The sequence below is a fragment of the Emydura macquarii genome, unplaced genomic scaffold (genome assembly GCF_026122565.2).
Source record: "Emydura macquarii macquarii isolate MOO-44397 ecotype Brisbane River unplaced genomic scaffold, CSIRO-AGI_Emac_v2 contig_212, whole genome shotgun sequence".
Taxonomy (NCBI): domain Eukaryota; kingdom Metazoa; phylum Chordata; order Testudines; family Chelidae; genus Emydura; species Emydura macquarii.
The window spans coordinates 5,119,924-5,136,066 of NW_027130349.1; the positions used below are offsets into that span (position 1 = coordinate 5,119,924).

A 16,143-nucleotide genomic window follows, 5' to 3' on the forward strand; every position below is an offset into this window, starting at 1 on the left:
ATAAAAGGTATTTTTGCCATGGGGGGCATTTTTTATTGATAGTACAAGGTGCAATGTGCAGCACATAATGCTGGTTGCTGCAGTCCTATGCCTTTGTTCTGGAACATAGGTGTGCTGGCAGGATAGGATGCCAGAGGGTGCAGCATCTCCACCCTTGCTGGTCCTGGAGAGGTTTGATAGAGCTGTCAGGACTGAAACCTGTTTTGCCAGTGATTTTTCAACTAACTTATTAAAACAAGCAGTGTCTCCGTCAGAGCTTTCAACTCAGAGGAAATTCGCTTTTATTTAAGCATATTCTGATGGTTATCCAGACTCCCTGGAGCCTCTCTCTTTTTCTGTAGTCAGATATGGTTATTGTTGAACCTTCTGATACCTTCTGTGCTACTCTTTTTAGGGTTGCCCCCGCTCCAAGGCCTTCCACTTTCCTTCGCACAGGAGAAATTCATCTCTGTTCAGAGGGCCAGCACACAGCCCATGTACCATGTAAATCTCACTTAAGGCCTATTAGAAGGACTTAGTGGGGCATCGGCATTGTACTAGCCTTCTGCACAGAGATGAGTTTCACACTGTGTGATATGTTCAGGCAATAACATGACCTGATGTGAGCAGGTTGGTATTCATATGTGGCTGGCTGAACATGGTTGTGTAACTAGTGTTTTCATATGTGTTTGTGTGTGTCAGTGTGTTTGATCTGCTATTCTTTTTTTAACCAAATCCATAAGCCTGTCCTTTGGGTTCTCCTGGGACAAATTCCTATTGACTTTGATGGAGTAAAAATTGATGAAAGAGGCGCACAGTTTGACCATAACATAATATATGTGTTGTCTAGAAATGACAAGGAAAAATGTGATGGTTCAATGCAATGGGCTAGGAATAGCTTTGGTTTTAAGTCATCAGTTCCACTGTGGTCCTGTCTCCAATTATCTTATCTCAGTTCTTAGTGGTCAGGGGTCTCCATATTGGCACTACTGAAATTGATGCTAATTGGAACCCCCAATGATAGTTACAACAGATTGGCCAAGGACTGAACATCTATGCAGACTAAATTACTTTCCAACAGTCTTTGGTTCTGTGTTTGTACAGCACCTAGCACAATGAGGTCCTGGTCCATTCCTGGGGCTCCTAGGAGCTATAGGAATACAAATAACTAATAATAATAGTAATGCTTCTTCTGGAACAGTTCTGGGCACTTTGGAGAGGGGAAGCTTGCATGCCACTGTCCATACTGTACCTGTTCTTTCTGGATATAGAAGGTTTCTTTTGCCAGGGATGTCATTCCGGATCTTTTCCTGAGTACTAAATTTACACATTAAATGTTTTAAATGAAAAATTAGGGCCAATACCTACAAAAGCACTAGTGATTTTTGGGCACCCAACTAGTTTTTAATCCAATTTTCAGAGGGTGGGTGCTCAGCACTTCCTGAACATCAAACCTTTGAAGTGCCTCAAGTTGGACTCTCATGAATTGAAGCAGTCAAAATCATGAGTCACTTCTTAAAATCTTGGCCAAGAGGTCTCTGTTCTAATGAATGGCAGGAGATGTCGGATGATAATTTTAATAAAAATTGTATACTTAAAATACTTTCCTAATTTATTCTCTTCTATACTATACTCCTTTGACACTGCAGTTTACACTATAGTAGATTTGAAAAAAAACACACACTCTTCCATAGATCCAGTGTGAGTGACTAAAACACTGAAATAATAATTTCACTCTTTCAAATATAAATGTTTCTTGGTATATGACTGCATGACATATGTTCATTGAATAAGTCTTTCCAATACATTTCAGTGTGAATTGTTAATATACAATGTGATCTCTCACTAATTTGTCTCATGATCAATAACAGCTTATAGCTTCTTTTGTATCTCAACTTGTTCGATTGTGCTCTCCTCCTCTTTGGAACCTTGGTTTCTTTTGTTTGTTTAGTAGGTTGAGTTCTGCCTAGATGTTTCTCTATTTGATTTTGTTATTAGCTTTGTCAGTGGCTGGCATGGCCCTGGGTTGGTTGTTTAAGGGCATTTTTGTGGAAGAACCAGTGGAGGGTTTTGTTATCCAAAAGTTTGATTGTATTGCCACGTGATTTTTTTGCCTCATTGTGCACGGATCTTCAGGGTCATTCTGGTGGAACACACTGGTGTTTACATATTAATTTAGTTCCGTTTCTGTGACTATGTCTAGTTAGTCTGGGAATATATTTCCCTAGTGGCAAGATTTTTTTCAGTAAATGTCCATGACTGTCATTCCAGTGTGTAACTTATGTATAAGTGTATGTGCATGGGCATGTGTACATAGACACACACTCTTTTATATATATAAAAATGTCAGAGGAGATCAGCATTAAGTTAATAAAAAATAAATTCCTTCAACTACATTGTGCATTAATAACAACTTAGCATTTATTCATACAGTGCTTTTCCTCTGCAAAGTACCAAACACTGGGACAAATCTGCAACCCTGTGGATTTCCCTGATGCTGCACCAGGGATGAATTTGGCCCACTAATTAACCTTCTCTATGAATACAATTCACCTCTGTGCAGAGGGCTAGCACAAAGTCTGTTTGATATACACCTTGTGCTGGCCCTCTGCACAAGGGTGAATTTCATCCTACAGGTCTATGAAGTGAGGTAAGCATTATCTCAATATTTTTAATAGAGAGGTAAAAAGAGAGAGAGAGAGGCCTAAATTTTCAAAAGTGCCTTCTGATTTGGAGTGCCTCTGTTTTTGGTTGTCCAACTTGAGGCAACAAGGGCCTTCTTTTCAGAGTGCTGAGCATCCACACCACCAGCTAAAGTTGGTGGGAGCCACCTCGGTCAACGCGATAGCAGGGTTTGGTGCAAGAGTGACAATTAGACCACAAAGCTGTTCCTGACTCTCAGTCTTGTGCTTGAACCCATAGCCTATGCTTCTCTTAAGCATATTGGTTCAACTAAAATCAAAGAGAGAGAACAATTCAGAGCAGAACTAACGTATTTGAGCGAAATTAATGCTCTCTGAATGTGCACACTTCTCTACTGTATTAAAAGGAAGACCTTTTTAGGAGATAAATCCAGACGTACACAAGTCAGTGTATTTCTGAATAAAATGGTTTTGCATTAAATGTTTGTCCTTCATTATTGGTACCATTGTGGCATTCATTGTGAGGTATAAAAAAGTAAAGTACACCTGAACTGTACATTTTCTAGGAACTGTGTGTGTGTGTACCTGTATATATATCATAATGATACTTTTTGTTATCTCAGAGTCATGCTTATGTGTATGAGCCATTCATCTTTCACTCTTCTTCCTTATGTAATCACCAAATCCTTTTTGGAGGGGAGAGGGGTGAAGGTTTGTACCATACAGTCTATTAATGCAGTGGGGCCCTGATCCTGAAGGGGGACTCTGGGTGCTCCCACAATACAAGTAATAAACAGTGAAAACCAAGTTTAATGCCACCATGACACATCTCTTCTTACCATTACGTCTGAGGTCAAGTCCTGTAGCTCCTTCTCAGTATTTATAAATTTCAACCCCTTCCTTTCTGTCCTGGGCATCAAATCACTTTTCTGCATCTTAATTAATTATTCTTAATCTTTACTACAACCATGTCCTTGGCTGCTAACCTCACCAGCCCCACTCCCTGTAAATGTCGCTGCCAAAACCAGGTCTTGCTGTTCTTCAACCATGTTCCCCACCCAATCACTGGCTCCTCATTACACTGAGGTGACTTTTCTTGAGCCAGATCAAATAAGTGTTGATTTTACACCAGCTGAGGATTTGGTTGCCTTCAAAGCCCTGCTTCATGCAGTTCCATCTCCATATCTCTAGAGTTCCATCTCTATATCTCTGTCACTCTGTCTGGAATGGCTCACAACTGTGAGTGCCAGGGCAGACTGTCAGAAAACAGAGCAGAAACCCTAAGATAGTTGTATGTTCTATAATTAGATTTCATCAACCTTCTACTGGCTCTCTGAACCTGGGTGAATTTCACTAAAGAGTTGAATGAAGATTACTCATGTGAGTTAGAGTTGGGAGATCATGATTGTGGAGTCTTTTAAAAAAATTAATGGCTTCATCAAAATCTACAAATATTTATCTAATTCTCTCCAAGGTCACTGTCATTTATGTGGAGCAGAATAGTGCTGTCTCATTATTTATGAAACCTCAGTCATCTTTCTTGTGTCAGTGTACATATACCTGGAAACATCATAATTTATTTCCCACAAAATAGGACTTTTTTGAGAGTGGGGTTGAGTTGAGGTCATAACTTTCTCCTTTCTTCCCCCACACACAGAGAGTAGAAAGTCCCAATGAGAGAACAACAACCGTCCATCACAAATGTTTTCCCAAGAGCTTCTTTAGTAATACTTGAGGTTGGATAGCTTGACAAACTAAATGCAGATTCTTTTATTACAGATAGTTTACATTTAGTTGCCAGCTGTTGTTCTATTACATCAATCATGTAAAGTTATCACAATATCATTGACTTTTTAATACTTTTTTTTTACTTAAATGCATGTGATTTTTTTTTAAATGCCAGTTTTTGTAGCAAAATAACAATTTTTACTAACATATTATGTGTTTGTAGTGTTGTAGCCATGCTGGTCCCAGGATATGAAAGAGACAAGGTGGGTAAGGTGATATCTTTTATTGGATCAACTTCTGAGACAACTTTTCAAGATACACAGTGCTCTTCTCCAGGTCTGAAAAAGAGCTCTCTGTAGCTCAAAAGCTTGTCTCTTTGACCAATAGAAGTTGGTTCAATAAAAGATACTACCTCACCCACCTTGTCTCTGACATTTCACATTTCATAATTTAGGATTATCAAATTCCATTTCTAGCCGATGCTTGTTATTTCTAACATTTGATCTTTTCTGTAAAATGATCCACAAATACCTCCAAATTATGACATTCTGACATGTAAGGCACAAAATTATGACATTTCTCTAGGCTTACATCCTTTAAAAAAAAATCAAGTTATACAACATTATTAAAGTGATTTATACTATTAGTAGGTCCAGTCACACTCAAGAAGCTAGCCTGGTGTGAAGGGAGGACCCTGGGGATAAGTCCCATAAAAGAGGTATCTGCCTCAACCCCATCCAGTTCAGCCTGTCTTAAAAAAAAGTAATCAAAAGCTTTGGTTGGCAGAGCTTTTCCGGGAATGTCCACTTCCTTGGAGCTACAGATGCAAAAGAAGACTATCCCTAAGGAATCCCCACTAAAAGAGTCAAAGAGAATACATAAATGTATTACTAACTCAGTGATCTGAAAAGAAAAATCCTCAAAACCTTAATATTGTTAATATATTCAGTGGAGAGAAAAACAACCCATCTTAGAATCTCAGACTAGCTAAAATAAATGCTGGAACTATTACCTCTCAAAATACATCAGGGCCTGTTTCTGTAGCCTTGCTCACTCATGTGAATATGCCATTAGTATCAAAGTACTACTCAATGGGTGTAATTCATTCTAGTGCAAAAGGTTTGTATAAGAGTTACGTGACTTACACAGGTTTATGTGGGACTCAGTGTTGCATAGGCCTTATGTTGCCCTTATGAGTAAAAGTTACTGACTCAGGTCAACAATAAAGAGAGTTCCCTGTTTCAAAAGAATGTTTAAAAGACCATTAAAAATTCCTTTGTTACCAACTCAAAGTTAAAATATTGACAGAAACACAAAGGTAGATTCTCACTGAAAATTTGGGACATCAGGAGGGAAAGCTGGGCCTTCTCAATCCACACTCTCTGAAGGGAAGCAGGGAAAGCCCAATGTCTTATGCCTTAAAATATTGGCTCTTCATGTTTGAGACCTCAATTCAAAGTCAGTTTCTACTGAAGACACTTGCTACTGGGGGTTCTTTATTATCAAGTAGAGTTGGTTGAAGTTTTTCACATTAAATATTTTCCTGTCAGAAAACGTGGTTTCATCTAAATTGACATTTTGCTTGGAAAAAAGTCAGTTTTGATGACATTTTTCACTTTATGGATTAGGAGAATCAAAATGAAAGGTGTTGTTTCAACCTTTTGAATCATTTAGTTTCGAGTGGACATGTCAATTTTTTTCTTTCAACTTTTCAGATTAAAAATTTCCAGACTTCTTTATTCTGTGAAACGCTTCCATGTTTTGACTTCCTGTGCTGAGTCAGAATGGAAACTATTTAGAAATGTCAAAATTTCTTATGGAACAAAATTTATTTCCCACATAGCTCTACTAGTAACCTCCTCTATTTGCGTGATTTTTTTGATGTGCACAGAATAGCGGTTTTTAGAATGGTTCGAGATGATACAATCTGCTTCAAACCTCTTTGGGAATAAAGGGCTTTTATCCTTTAATTGTGTCACCACCTTGCTGATGTCACAAATCTAAGGTGCCAGAGGAAATGTATATCAAAGGAAACTGTTCAGGGAGAGAACAGGTAGTAATAATCTCCTCCCTTCTCCAGCTGAGGTTGCTTCCAATCACAGGATCTCGGAACTCGAGGTTTAGCACTATCAAGGAGGTTCACATCTTCCCATGCAGAAGCTACTCTTTTGCTAATTAATCTTTGGCCCTGTACTTCATGGAGGAACAGCATTGTGAAGGAGTTGGAGGGAGGACAAGAAGTAGGGGGCCCTGGGCTGGTGCAGAACCACAGGGTCTCTGCCATGATAGCCCTGTGCCTCAGATGGATCCTCTGAATTGTGCATAGCTGTCGCATCCATAGCTTCTGTGAGTGGAATCATCTGCTTGCTCCATGAAGGAGCAGCATTGACCCTGTCTGTCAATGGATGATCTAAGGAAACCTACTGGGAGTAATCTCCAGCTTTCCTGCTCCATTTGCCGTCTGCGTGGGTGTTACTCAAAGAAACAATCTGGCTCAGAGTTTGCTTTTATTGCTTGCATATTAGGTTGCATGCAGCTCAATAAGCCCCATCCTAATTTCAACAATAAGGGCTAACTGGTTAAAAGTCAGAATTTTTTAGCATGAATGGGAAATTGTTACCATTCTGAAAAGACTCCCATGTTACAACTTTTTAATCTTGTTTGAAACCTAAAAGAGGTGCAGCTATCAAATGTGTAGAAACAAAGCAAATTGCAGGTGTAATGATATCCTCTTGGTGGCTATGCACAAGCTAACATATTAGAACTTGAAAATCCCAGTGCAATGAAGCATGTGATTATGCCACGAAAACACACAGAGAGAGCTGTTTGCCTGAAGTATGATGAAATCATTCCATTGAAACTGAACTTTTGCATCTGCGCAATCAAACTTGTAAATCTCTGGAACACCAAACGCCTAGCTGAAGATCCAAGGAAATTAAGCTTGATGAAAACGAAGAAAGATTTTGTAAGTCAAAATGCTTTCCATGCGTGAATGTATTTTGCGCCATCCTGTATTCCCACTTGATTCTAGCCTAAGTTAGTAAGGTTTTCCTGTCAACAAGAACTGCTGGAAATATTATCTCCGCTTCAGATTTAATGAGAAACAACTGTGTTTATCTTGCTGACTTTACCCTCCCTCTTACCCCCTCACCTTTTCCTCTGGGGATGTGTCACAGGAGTGCTTTATAAAAGAAATGTCTGTATATATATTCATAATAGAAAAGAAGCCAGGAAATCACGCTGAAGAATATGTAGCATAGTTCCCAGATTTTGCAGTACCCATACAACTACTTGTTGTGTGTTGCAAATAGCTTCTTGTGTGCAGCTCTTAAAAAATGTCTCTCCTTCATGAAGTGGAGGTGTGACCATACATGACCCATCCTAGGGGCCAAATTCTTGTATCTGGATGGCTGATCTTGACTCTGATATGCCTGGAATTCTCAGTGACTTTCAGCTATTGCTTCCAGTGGAATTTTCATTGATGATCCATGTAGATCTAAAATAATATTTTGCCATAGGGCAGTAACTTTTGGAAAAGGGTTCTGCATATACCTAGTAGCCAACCTGCATGTTTTCAGATACTAAGTTGTCTTGCTGTGGTCATCAGTTATTTTAGCCTGCGCCTCCCTCTGAAAACAGTTCTGTAATGCTTATTACAATTATATTTAAAAATACATACTTTGAAATGCATATGTGAGTTTATTGTGTTTGTGCAAAAATTATGTCGCATCCTAACGGTCATAATTCACTATTTGCAATTTGTCCTGGGTTACAACACTTCCTATTTATCCTTCAGCACATTAAGAAAATTGGTATTTCAAAAGCCCAGTTATAAGCCTTGATTAAGAATGTGTCCAAAAGAAAAATATTCAGAGTACAGTACTTCTGCAGCTGCGTAGGGCAATGGGATTTATGACCTTTCCTTTTATTTGCTTTTCAGCTGTTGTGAATATGATTGTGGAAAGCTGGTCTCTAGTACAGCATTAGCCACATACGCCCAACGTGGGGTCTGATCCAAAGCCCATTGATGTCAAAGTGATGCTCTCTTTCTGGTAGGGTGACCAGATGTCCTGATTTTATACGGACAGTCATGACATTTGGAACTTTTTCTTACATAGGTGTCTATTACTCCCTACCCCTGTTCTGATTTTTCAAACTTGCTATCTGGTCATCCTACCTTTTGGGCTTTGGGTCAAGCTTCTAGCCAGTGTTTTCACCCACTTCCACTCTCATTTAGTGGCTTCAGGTAAAGCATGCTTTATTTTTTTGCTGTGTATATACAGTATATGTGCTGTGTATATATGCCGTGTATATTTTTTTGCTGTATATTTTTTGCTGTGTATATATTTTGCTGTCCAATTGGCTCCCATGCCAACCTTGTCCACCGTGGCAATGGGAAATAGCATACCGTGGAAAGACAATGGTTCCAATAGGTAATCTGCGGCTATGTCTTCATCTACACTATGAGCTAGGAGTGTGATTCTTCTTCTCGTATACACATACTGGCCCTAGCTCGCCTCATGCTAGCGTGAGTATAAATAGCAGCAGTAGCACGGGCAGCACCAAATGAGGCGTGGCTTAGCCATGCCGGGCACAAACCCACTTGAAACCAGTGAGTACATACTTGGCGCACCAAAGCATACCCTCTCGAAGCAGGTGTACACGAGCAGGGGAATCGCACCCCTAGCTCATAGTGCAGATGTAACCTAAGAGATTGCTTCATGATAGATATAAAAGTAAAGTCTGGAATAATGTATCTATCCCCCATATACCACTAGAAAGCCAAACTTCCCGTATCCTTGGGTAAGTCACACAACCTCTCTTTTTCTCAATTCTGTATCTGTAAAATGGGACTACTAATACTTCCTTAACTCAGAAGGCTTGAGCAAGGCTTAATCCATTGTTTGTGAGATGCTCAAATACTATTGTGAGGAACTCCATAGAAAAGTCTATTAAAAAACCAATCAAATAACCCATAACTCCCGTGTTGGACTCATTTCCAAGAAATGTTTACTGTCCCCATGAGGCTAGCAGCAGTTTATAGCATGCAGCATGGATGTCTATGGGGTGAAAGGCAATGATATACCAAACAAAAATGTGACATGACCTTCCCTGGTCTACAAAATGCTGCTGCCTTTCACATTGTGTACATATCACAGAAAAAAACGTAATTTGTCTCAGCGTAATCGGTTCATTGGTTTATATAGTCAGAACCAGTATCTACCCTGCAAAACCTCCAGTATGACTGACAAATTGACAAGATGTTTCCAAGAGCTGGATTTTGCTTTTGGATCACTGTAAAATAGCAGATAGACAACTGTCTCTATCGACTGCTAATTTGAGGAGATATGTGTGCACTTATTTCACCAGCATCTACTGAATAACTCCTACTCAAGAAATGTATAGCTGAAATGCCTGTTTGAGATGGCAGGATGAGAATAGCTGGGGGTGAGAGAGAAGACCTCCCTCCCATTTTTTGCTAAACTATGCTCTGATAAGCATTCTCTCTGCCCAGGTGTGCAAGATATGTTGCATACAGGTCTTAACTCACACATTTCAGGCTGCTAAGATCCAATATATAGCACAGAGGTATCAGAACGTAAAATCGACATTTAGAGACAATTCTTCCCCTAGTGAACAGGATGGAAAATCCCGCACCTAGGGTTGCAGAATTGTAACTGAGCCACTACTCTTTTGTGACTCCTGCACCCCTTACTTTGTGGGGGGCCAGAGACCACTGGGGGAGTGCACATTAGATCCATGCAATGGCAGACCTACTGGTCCTGCCCTGATTCTTCCCCTCAACCCTCTCTCTTCTGCAAAGGCCTGATCTCGCTCCCATGATTAATGACAAAAGTTGCCTTGACTTGAAATGGAGTAGGATCATGTCCCAAAGGAGCTCCCGTAGTGCCCCAATGAGGTAAACTGTAGTCACAACAAATGGCTTATTCAGGTGGAAGTTTTTAATCAGTATCTATCTAATTAGTGTTTGGGTAAAATTAGCATATTGTTTGGAGTGATGTACATCTCATTGTATTGAGACTGTTTTTAGATTTAATTCTGAAAGGACAGGTTGGTCTTTCACCGGCCACAAGGCAACTGGTTCCAGTCAAATGTTGCAAGTCAGCCTGAAAGTTGCATAATGCCAGTGTAATTTGTAAGTGGTCTCATCTTAGAGATTTGATTTTGTAGTTGGCTGTTATTTATTACTGATTATAGTACCTTAGATGGGAATGGTGCTCAGATACTATGGGAGTGAGGGCCATATACGTACGTACCGGGACAGATCGCTATAATGGCACTGTGGAGTGCAGATGAAGCTGGTTTCCTGGGCCCAATCCCAGGGCTCTGCATAGATGCAGGATTCTGTCCTTGCAGGCTCTGGGCCTTGGATAGGAACAACCACACAGAGACGAAAACACACTGACAAAAAGAGGGGACATGTGGTTGTCACTCTCAGCTGTCCAGTTGTGGATACTCTTTGTTTTAAATCAAAACAAATCCCTCTAAAAATGAATAGACACATTTTTCAAAGCAGCTCCTTGGCAGCATGCTCACGAATATAACTCAGTTGCCATGGCATCTAGAGCACATGTGTTAACTCTTCCTGTCCTGTAGAAAGCAATGTATTATACAATATTTCCTCTTTCTTACCCAGTACTGAAAATGAAGGTGTCAGTGCAGGAATAACAGTTAATGCCACAGTCATATCAGTGAGCAAGTTTAAATGGGACAGAACTGTACCAGTCTACAGTGCCAGTGTGAATCAGGAAAAGGATATAGTACTGCCTTGGAGAGGGGAGAAAAGGCTAAACCAATTGTTCTCTTCTTCCACATCCCATCACTAGGGGAGGAGTTCATCTGGAAGAAATGGCCAGAGGTCAGTGGTGTGAATTAGATTAGTGTGATTTCTCTGTATGCATTGCCTTCCAAATGTGATTGTGAGACTGTGATGCTGGCAGACCAAGTGCCAGCTCATGCCAATGCCCTTGGGCCTCACTGAACACGGACAAATGCATAGCTGGAAACCAGTCTGCCTCACCTGTGTGTAAACGTTATTAAAATAGATATTAGATTTATAGAAATGTTTAGTGTTTGCACTTTATGGAATGCTTGGGAGTTGCTGCATGCATTAATCTCACTTATTGTGTCTGTACCCATGTTATAAGGTCTTATGTTTGCTTTGTAACTATAGAAGTGTTTGCTATGAAACTGGAAACCCCTACAGTCAGGAAAGAAGCATTACCAAGTATGAAATACTACTCTACCACAAGAGGTATCATCTCCTGCCCAACAAAAGAAGGCCTTTAGACTCCAGACAAACCATTGTAGAGCAACGGTGGATAAAAGAGTTTCCCCACACCCATGAAGAGGGGATGTGCACAAACCCTCGTCCCATCACAGTTTGAACTCTGGGGAAGGGAATAAAAATCTCTGACCAGAAGGAACTGTATCACAACGCAACCTGGAATTTGGAGAGGGCAATATTTCTAACTTAAGCAAGGGATCCTCAAGCTGCTTAGCTTGGGTAAGCACTAATGGATACATAGAGCTTGCATATTACTGCAGCTTTTATTACCTTTCTGAAATCTAAGACTGTAACTCATTTGTGTGCTTTAAACACGTAAATAACTCTCTTATTTCTTTTTCCTAGGCCTGGTCTACACTGGCGATGTAGGTCGACGTAAAGTCACTTACGTCGACCTACGTACACCTGCATCTACACTGGCATCACTGTTAATTCAAATTAAGTCGCCTCGAAAATCGACTTAATAAGACCACCTCTGCAAGTGGCGTAGAGCCTAAATCGAATTTGTTAATTCGATTTAGTGTCAGTGTAGACACAACTTCACTTAAATTTAATTTATTGGCCTCCGGGAGGTATCCCACAATGCCCCGTTTTGACCACTCTGGACAGTCATGCTATGCTGCTCTGTGGTCACGCTGCCAGGAAATGTCCCCTCCCCTCAAGCCCCGGGAAGATTTGGATTTTCATTTCCTGTGCTGCCAGTGTGGAGAGAGCTTTGTCACTGTTTTCCGCATGGCTACTGCAAAGCCCAAATGCGCTCCAGCATGGAGTTGACCAGAGGTCTTAGATCTCATCGGTCTGTGCGGCGAGGAGTCCATTCTGGCTCAGCTCGGAGCCAGCAAAAGGAATCTGGATATTTATGGGAAGCTATCCCAGGGCATGCTGGAGAAGGGACACAAGAGGGACGCGCAGCAGTGCCACGTGAAGATCAAGGAGCTGCGTCAGTCATATCAGAAAGCCAGGGAAGCGAACAGCCATTCTGGCTCCTCGCCCAAAACATGCCGTGTCTACGATGAGGTGCATGCAATTCTCAGTGGCGATCCCACCACGGTGCCGCCCCGCAGCATCAATACCTCCGCTAGGTCACAGTCCATGGACAATGATGAGGACTCCATGGACGAGGAGGCTGAGGAGAGCAGGGTGCAGGAGAGCGAGGTGTCCATTCTCCCTGAAAGTCAGGACATATTCCTGATCCGCGAGCAGTCCAGCAGCACACAGGACAGCACTAATGATCCCGTGGAAGGCACATCTGGTGAGTTTTTCTTCTTCTTAGCAGTTCTGTCCTTTTACATTGGTGGGGGGGGGAGGGGCACGAAGGGGATTTCAGGCGTTTCGGTGACTGTACTGGGGGTTACCCAGGGAACAGTTTATTTATGTGATGAGAAATGCTACGTTTATCATCATCTGATATTCACGGAAACTTTCATGTACGTCATCTGTTATCCTTTACAAACGTTTTCAGGGGAGGGCTGCCTTGTTCCTCCCTCCACGGTAGGATACTTCGCTGCAATCAAGGGAGCCTGCATCATGGCAGAACACTGCTGGTACCCCGCTGCGTCCAGCACATCTGTGTTTTAAGCAGGGACTTCCCCCCCCCCCCACACACACATTCTCCGCAGTTCCTCTGTGAGGGTTTAAAATACCAGCAGAGACTCTGCCCCCAACCCCCAACTGTCCGCAATGCTTCTCTGTAAGGGCACAGCGCGCATGTTTAAAATACCAGCACAGACTCCCCCCCCCCACCACTCTCCCTCTCTGTAAGGGTTTAAAATACCAGCACAGACTCCCCCACCCCCCACCCCCCACGCTGTCCTCGGATCTTCTCTGCAAGGGCACAGCGAGCAGACCCTTCTGGGACCTCAGGAATGGCAGGAGGCTCTGTGTTTGCCCTGTGCACTGCATGGGGATCATTGTCTACATTGTTGCAGCTGTATCATTTTCTTCACTCTGCTAACAGTGGCTACCTTGTTATTTTTCTTTCATTCTGTAGACACCTCTGCATTGGCCCCACCCCCAAGAAATGCTGCAGAAAGACTGTCGCAGATTAGAAACAGGGGAAAAAAAACCAAAACAGATGACATGTTTGGCGAGCTCATGAATGCTTCAGAGACAGAGCTCAGAGCGTGGCGGCTCACCTTGTCCCAGAACATGGACATGGAGAGTCGCAGAGAAATGATGGAGCATGATCGCAGTACCACGCAGGAGATACTGTGAATCACGCAGGACCAGGCAGACATGCTGCAGAGGCTTGTGGAGCTTCAGGAGGAGCGGAGGAAGGACAAAGTCATGCTGCAGCCCCTCCATAATGCTCCTCGACCTAGGGCTTTGATGCCTGCCCCCTCCCCTGGTGGAGGCGAGCAGAAAGCAGCGGTGGCCACGCTGACAGCAAGCTACCACCCTAACCCTTGAGACAGTGAATGAACACTTCCCCCATGACTTGAATGTTCATAAATAAAAGTTTGCATCATTTCAACACGTTTCTTTATTAAATCATATCTTGTTCTGGAGGGATTTGATGGGTACAGATATCGATTGGGGGGGACGGGGATGGTTTCACCAAAAGCAAACAACATACAAGAACAGAAATCTGTCCTGCATCTCATTGCAGAACTTGGTTTTCAAAGCTTCCCTAATGCAAAGCGCTCCACGGTTTGCTCTCAGTGTAGTGCTGGCATCTGGCTGCTCATAACTGGTGGCCAGTCTTTCTGCCTCCACAGCTCAACCCTGGGGGAACCTCTCCCTCTTTGCTTCACACACATTATGAAGAACACAGCACGCAGATATCGCAGTAGTGAGGTTCTTCTCAATCATGTCCAACGTAGTGAGGAGACTCCTCCATCTACCCTTGAAACGCCCAAAGGCACATTCTACAACCATTCTGCAACTGCTTAACCTCTTATTAAGACACACTCCTTGTCGCTGTCAAGGTGACCGGTGTACGGCTTCATTAGCCAAGGGAGCAAGGGGTAAGCAGGATCCTCCAGGATCACTATGGGCATTTCCACACCCCCAATTTGAATTTTTTGATCTGGGAAAAAAGTGCCCTCTTGCATATTAGAGATCAGTCCTGAATTATGAAATACGCGCACGTCATGCATCTGCCAGACCACCCCACATAGATGTCAGTGAAACAACCCCTGTGATCCACAAGCCCCTGCAGGACCATGGAAAAGTACCCCTTGTGGCTTATATACTCAGTTGCTAGGTGGGCAGGTGCTAAGATAGGGATGTGCGTCCCATCAATGCACCCTCCCCCCCCGCAGTTTGGGAACCCCATCGCGGCAAACCCCTCCACTATGTCTTGCACATTTCCCAAAGTCACTATCCTTCGTAGAAGAAGTCTATTTATGTCACTGCATACTTGAATCACGGCGGTGCCCACTGTAGATTTACCGACTCTCAATTGATTCCCAACCGAGCGGTAACAGTCGGGAGTTGCCAGCTTCCACAGAGCGATGGCGACTCTCTTCTCCACCGTCAGAGCTTGTCTCAAGCGAGTGTTCACGCGCTTCAGGGACGGGGCCAGCTCCGAGCACAGTTCCAGGAAAGTTGCCTTTTGCATACGAAAGTTTTGCAGCCACTGATCATCATCCCACAGCTGCATAACAATGTGGTCCCACCAGTCTATGCTTGTTTCTCTGCACCAGAACTGGCGCTCCACGGACTGCAGATGATTTGTTACAGCCTGCAGCAATCAGGAAATGTTCTGCTCAATGGCTTGTGGCAGGGCAGCCTTGATGGCATCGCTGTTGTCTGTGCTTCGACTTCTTGCTCTACTTCAAAAATACTTGATGATAAGCCACAATGTATTTGTAATGCTCACAATAATAGTGCAGAGTTGAGCTGGCTCCATGTCTCTGCAGCAATGGTGAGCGCGGGGAGTAAAAAACCGGCGCAAAAATACTTATCCTGTTTGCTTGGGGGGGGGCGGGGGGAAAGAAGGGAGGGGGAAGCAGTGTTGCATCATGGGATGACACTCATCCCAACAGCCATCGCAGCTAGTTGCAGTGTGGGATAGCTACCCACATTGCACTGCTTTGCAATTCGAATTAAACGTGCTCAGTGTAAACGCAGGAGACCTGTGCCAACAGCGTAGTGTATACACGCTGCTGCGACTTCTAAAAATCGGCGGCTGAAAGTCAACTTAAAGTAAGTCGACGTCACTTGGCAGTGTAGACATGGCCCTAGTTAATAAATCTTTAGTTAGTGTATTACAGAATTTGCCACAAGCGTCTTTGGTGAGAGATTTAAGGTACAAATGAGCTGGGGTAAGTGACTGGTCCTTCAGTACTGGGAGTAACCTGAACATAGTTTTGATTTTTGGTGTAAGGGACCAACTATCACAAAGACAGTCTGGCCAGGGTGGCAAGATAGATCAGAATGTCCCAGGGGATTATCTGAGACGTCATGTCAAGGCTGTTATAATACTTGAGGAGTTCACACTTGATAGTTGGTGGGTGAAATCTAATTATAGAACACAGCCAA

General features: G+C 42.7%; 1 protein-coding gene across 2 annotated transcripts in view; it reads left to right on the forward strand.

Annotated features, from left to right (window-relative positions):
- The window catches only part of LOC137152147 (myb/SANT-like DNA-binding domain-containing protein 2), a 34,041-nt gene extending 19,954 nt beyond the window's left edge, over positions 1-14,087 (forward strand). Inside the window, exons 2-4 of one of the 2 annotated variants that reach the window (XM_067546703.1) lie at positions 11,008-11,877; positions 12,004-12,910; positions 13,649-14,087. In XM_067546703.1, the coding sequence (XP_067402804.1) occupies positions 12,538-12,910; positions 13,649-13,872 (597 nt within the window). In that variant the 5' untranslated portion in view covers positions 11,008-11,877; positions 12,004-12,537 and the 3' untranslated portion in view covers positions 13,873-14,087. Of the gene's footprint in view, positions 1-11,007; positions 11,878-11,967; positions 12,911-13,648 lie in introns of those variants that run through there. The other variant, XM_067546712.1, reaches the window with a different exon arrangement.
- The last annotated feature ends 2,056 nt before the right edge of the window (positions 14,088-16,143 follow it).